The sequence below is a fragment of the Ursus maritimus genome, unplaced genomic scaffold (assembly GCF_017311325.1).
Source record: "Ursus maritimus isolate PB19 unplaced genomic scaffold, ASM1731132v1 scaffold_24, whole genome shotgun sequence".
Taxonomy (NCBI): domain Eukaryota; kingdom Metazoa; phylum Chordata; class Mammalia; order Carnivora; family Ursidae; genus Ursus; species Ursus maritimus.
The window spans coordinates 1,175,787-1,179,359 of NW_024424897.1; the positions used below are offsets into that span (position 1 = coordinate 1,175,787).

At 61.5% G+C, this 3,573-nt stretch overlaps 1 protein-coding gene across 1 annotated transcript in view; it reads left to right on the forward strand.

The window, feature by feature from the left end:
• Window positions 1-1,985: 1,985 nt before the first annotated feature.
• P4HB (prolyl 4-hydroxylase subunit beta) overlaps window positions 1,986-3,573 on the forward strand; it is a gene marked incomplete at its 3' end in the record, with an annotated part of 11,123 nt that continues 9,535 nt past the window's right edge. The window contains exons 1-2 of the mRNA XM_040641191.1: window positions 1,986-2,189; window positions 3,151-3,357. Of these exons, the coding sequence (XP_040497125.1) occupies window positions 2,039-2,189; window positions 3,151-3,357 (358 nt within the window). The remainder of the gene's footprint in view (window positions 2,190-3,150; window positions 3,358-3,573) is intronic.

Genomic DNA, 3,573 nt, shown 5'->3' on the forward strand with positions numbered 1-3,573 from the left:
CCCAGCAGCAGCAAACACTCAAGCCCCGATATGCAGGCACCTAAACACTGGTCTCATGAGCACCTCCGAAATCTCGACAAGATGCAAATATCCCTTCTATCAGGCCCCCAATTGTGGTCTGTAAAATAAGGGTCACGGCAACCCCAAAATCGTTGGGGGAGACAGGGCAGCAGCAACTACCATCCACCCCAGAGAGCAGAGGGGACTTCGTTTCCAATTATTAGTCACGAAGAGCTGCCATTCATTAACTGACCCTGCAGGCCAGGACCCCACAGAAGTGGGGCTGGAGGCCGGCACCTGCCAGACACATGTTCATAGCCTTTCTGTGCCGGAAGTCCCAGCTCCTGGAAGACAAGAGATCACAACAGATACAACCACCTCTGCTGACCCCTGCTCTACTGGCACAGGGGAAAGGACACGGAGAACCTCAGCTTGACCTTCAGGAATTCATATTCTATATGAGGGAGCCCCACGTAGGAGATGAGAAAACATGCCCTCAAAACAACGTAGCAACAAATGCAAACTCTCAAAAGTATGAAAGCATTTTTTTTAATGTACCATTTCTGAAATGAGGATATTACAGCCAACGTGTACATTTAATGTGGGCGTGTTTCTTTCCTTCCTGCCAAGTTATTAAATTGATGATGAGTCTTAAAACTAGTGGTGGTGGACTTTCGTAACAAAGGAAGTGAATACAAAGAAAGAGGAAGGTTTTCTGGAGAAAAACGGAGTGTTCAAGGAGTGGGGGTGGGGAGGGCAGCCAGGAGAAGGCGGAGGTGGTGGCAGAGGCTTTGAGCAGTCAGGGAAAGGGACAAGCTGATCGGTCTAGAGCAGTGCCAACAAAAATAAAATGTAAGCCACACCGTTATTTTAAATTTCCTAGAAGCTAGTTAAAAAAAAACAACCGGCTAAAATTGACCACTTTCATTTAACCCAATGCATTCAAACATCAATGCAACGTATCAATATAAAAAAAATCACAGGAATTCCGGTACTCAGTAAGTCCCGGCCCGTGCTCAGCAGCCTCGGGGGTAGCGCGCGGGGGCCATCAGCCTGCGGCGAGGGGTCGGCAGCCGGCGGGGACAGCGGAGCGGCACCTGCAGGGCCCCGCGTCGCCCCCCGGAGCCTTCCACCGGCCGGACGCCGAGCGGTGCTCCGGCCGCCTGCTCCGAGGCCTCAGGGCCGCTTCCCCGTTTCCGGACCCGCAGGTGGAACGGCCCAACTTCCCCCTCTTCCTGCGCCCGCTCCGGGAGGGTTTCTTGCCCGCCTTCCGGACCCAGCACGTTTGGCCTTGGTCTTCCCCGCACCACCCATGCGCCTCCCAGGCGCCCCGACCCGCCGCCGCTGAAGCCGCCGGGCCCACGCCCGCAGGCCGAGCTCCGCATGCCACCGTCCGCTTCCCCAACCACGGTCCTCGGCAGGTACCACCCGAACCTCACGCGCACCGGAAGTTGCGTTAGCCCAACTTCCGGCTCGCAGAGCTGGGGGGGCGGTGTCAGTTACAGACAAGCCGTCCAATCAGAATGCAACACGAGGGGTTTCAGAGGCGCAGGCGCAGCTCCGCCCCCACCTGGGAACTCCGCCCCACTGCCACGTTCGACGAAGGATCGCGCGGGGGTGCGCGCATCTCCTGGCCAATCAGGAGCCTCAGAGCCCGGGCCTCCAAAGGCAGCAGCCATTCCAGACCCGCAGAAGGTGTAGGAGAAAGCCACCAGTCACAAGTCGAGGAAGAGAAAGTTCTCCAGCGGAAGCCAATGAGAAGCCCGGGACGAGTGCGAGCGCGAGCTCTTCGGCCAATCCTGGGCGAGGGAGAGGGCAGCCTCCACAGCGATTCCGAATCCGGGGTCGGGGGCCAGCGCAGTTGGCCAATCAGAGAACTTTGAAGGCGGGCCTTGGAGTCCGCCAGCCAATCGGGCGCGGGCGCGGGCGGGCGCGCGCTCGGCGGCGGCCGGGCTTATAGGGGCGGGGCGGCCGGCGCGCGTTCTCGTGGCCTCGCTGTCCCGGCGGCGCCAACCGAAGCGCCGCGCCCGCTGCCGACATGCTGCGCCGCGCTCTGCTCTGCCTGGCCCTGGCCGCGTTGACGCGCGCGGGCGCCGCCGCCCCGGAGGAGGAGGACCACGTCCTGGTGCTCCACAAGGGCAACTTCGAGGAGGCGCTGGCGGCCCACAAGTACCTGCTGGTGGAGTTCTGTGAGTGCCGCCGCCCGGGCCTGGCCGCCGCGGGGCGGGGACTGGGACGGGGGGATGCAGGGGCCGCGGCGCCGGGGAACTGGGGGGCTCCAGGGCTGCCGGCATTCCGGGACCCCCACCCCACCCTCGGATGCACGGACCGCCGCCTCTGGGGAGGCTCCTCCGCGGGGCCGAGGCAGCCCACGGAGCTGCTGTCAGCGTCCCGGGAGCGCCCCTCCTGCCCGAGCCGGACCCTGGGGGTGACCGCAGGCCCACGGCCAGCTCGTGCCTTTGTGCCTGATGTCCGCATGGCAGGGTCCCTCTGTTAGGGAGAACGGGGTGGACCCGTGTTAACCGCCACAAATACAAAGGGGCACACGGGGTGCAGCCCCCGGACTGCCCTCTGCGACCCACCCCCAGAGCGCCGGGCTCCTGCCCGCGCTGCCTTCCGCCGTGTTGTCACCCAGCATCCAGAACCTTTGTAAGTGTTGACGCCCAGTCTGGGGACGGAAATCTGGAGCCTGGCGCGGCTGCTGACCTTAGCTGAGAGGCAGCTCTGCTCCGGTGTGGGGAGCCGCTGCTAAACAGGAGTCTCGGCAGGTGTGCACAGCTGCGGCTCGCGCACTCACGCCCGGTGTTGCCACGAGTCCAGGTGTCCTGGCGTTCCCAGAGGGCAGTCCCAGGGACACGACTGCCCTTGCTGCCTGCAGGTGATAGGAAAGTACCCTTCGTTAGAGTTTGTCCTGTGCTGACTGTGACAGGGCAGCAGGGGTTTGGTGTGGGCTTGTCGTTCGTGGCCTCTGTCCCGATATTGCCCAAGAGCGTCGAGCTATCAGCGATAGCTCAGCCGTGTGTGTTCACGGGGGGGGGGTTATCTTGGTGAGTAGATAAGGTTTTTATGGAAGGAAGTACGGAGGAGAAGGCAAGGGAAGCGGTGGAACTTGGTCAGTGCTGCTTTCTAGCACCCCACTTTCTTTTTCAGATGCCCCTTGGTGTGGCCACTGCAAGGCTCTGGCCCCCGAGTACGCCAAAGCCGCTGGGAAACTGAAGGCGGAGGGTTCGGAGATCAGGCTGGCAAAGGTCGATGCCACGGAAGAGTCTGACCTAGCCCAGCAGTACGGTGTCCGTGGCTACCCTACGATCAAGTTCTTCAAGAACGGAGACACAGCTGCTCCCAGGGAGTACACAGGTGTGCCTGCCACACTGCCCTTAACTGCCTGCAGGCCGTGGAACGTACCTGAAGGGCAGGGAGGGGAACCCCGTTCTCAGTCCAGTTCAGCCTCTCAGGCTCTTGTGAGGAGTCTTCTCCATCCCTGCAGAATCTCTCGGGTGGAGAGGGACAGCCATCAGGGGTAGCAAGCTGAGGCTCGTCCTAAAATGGACCAGTGAGGAGAGGAAGGCTGGG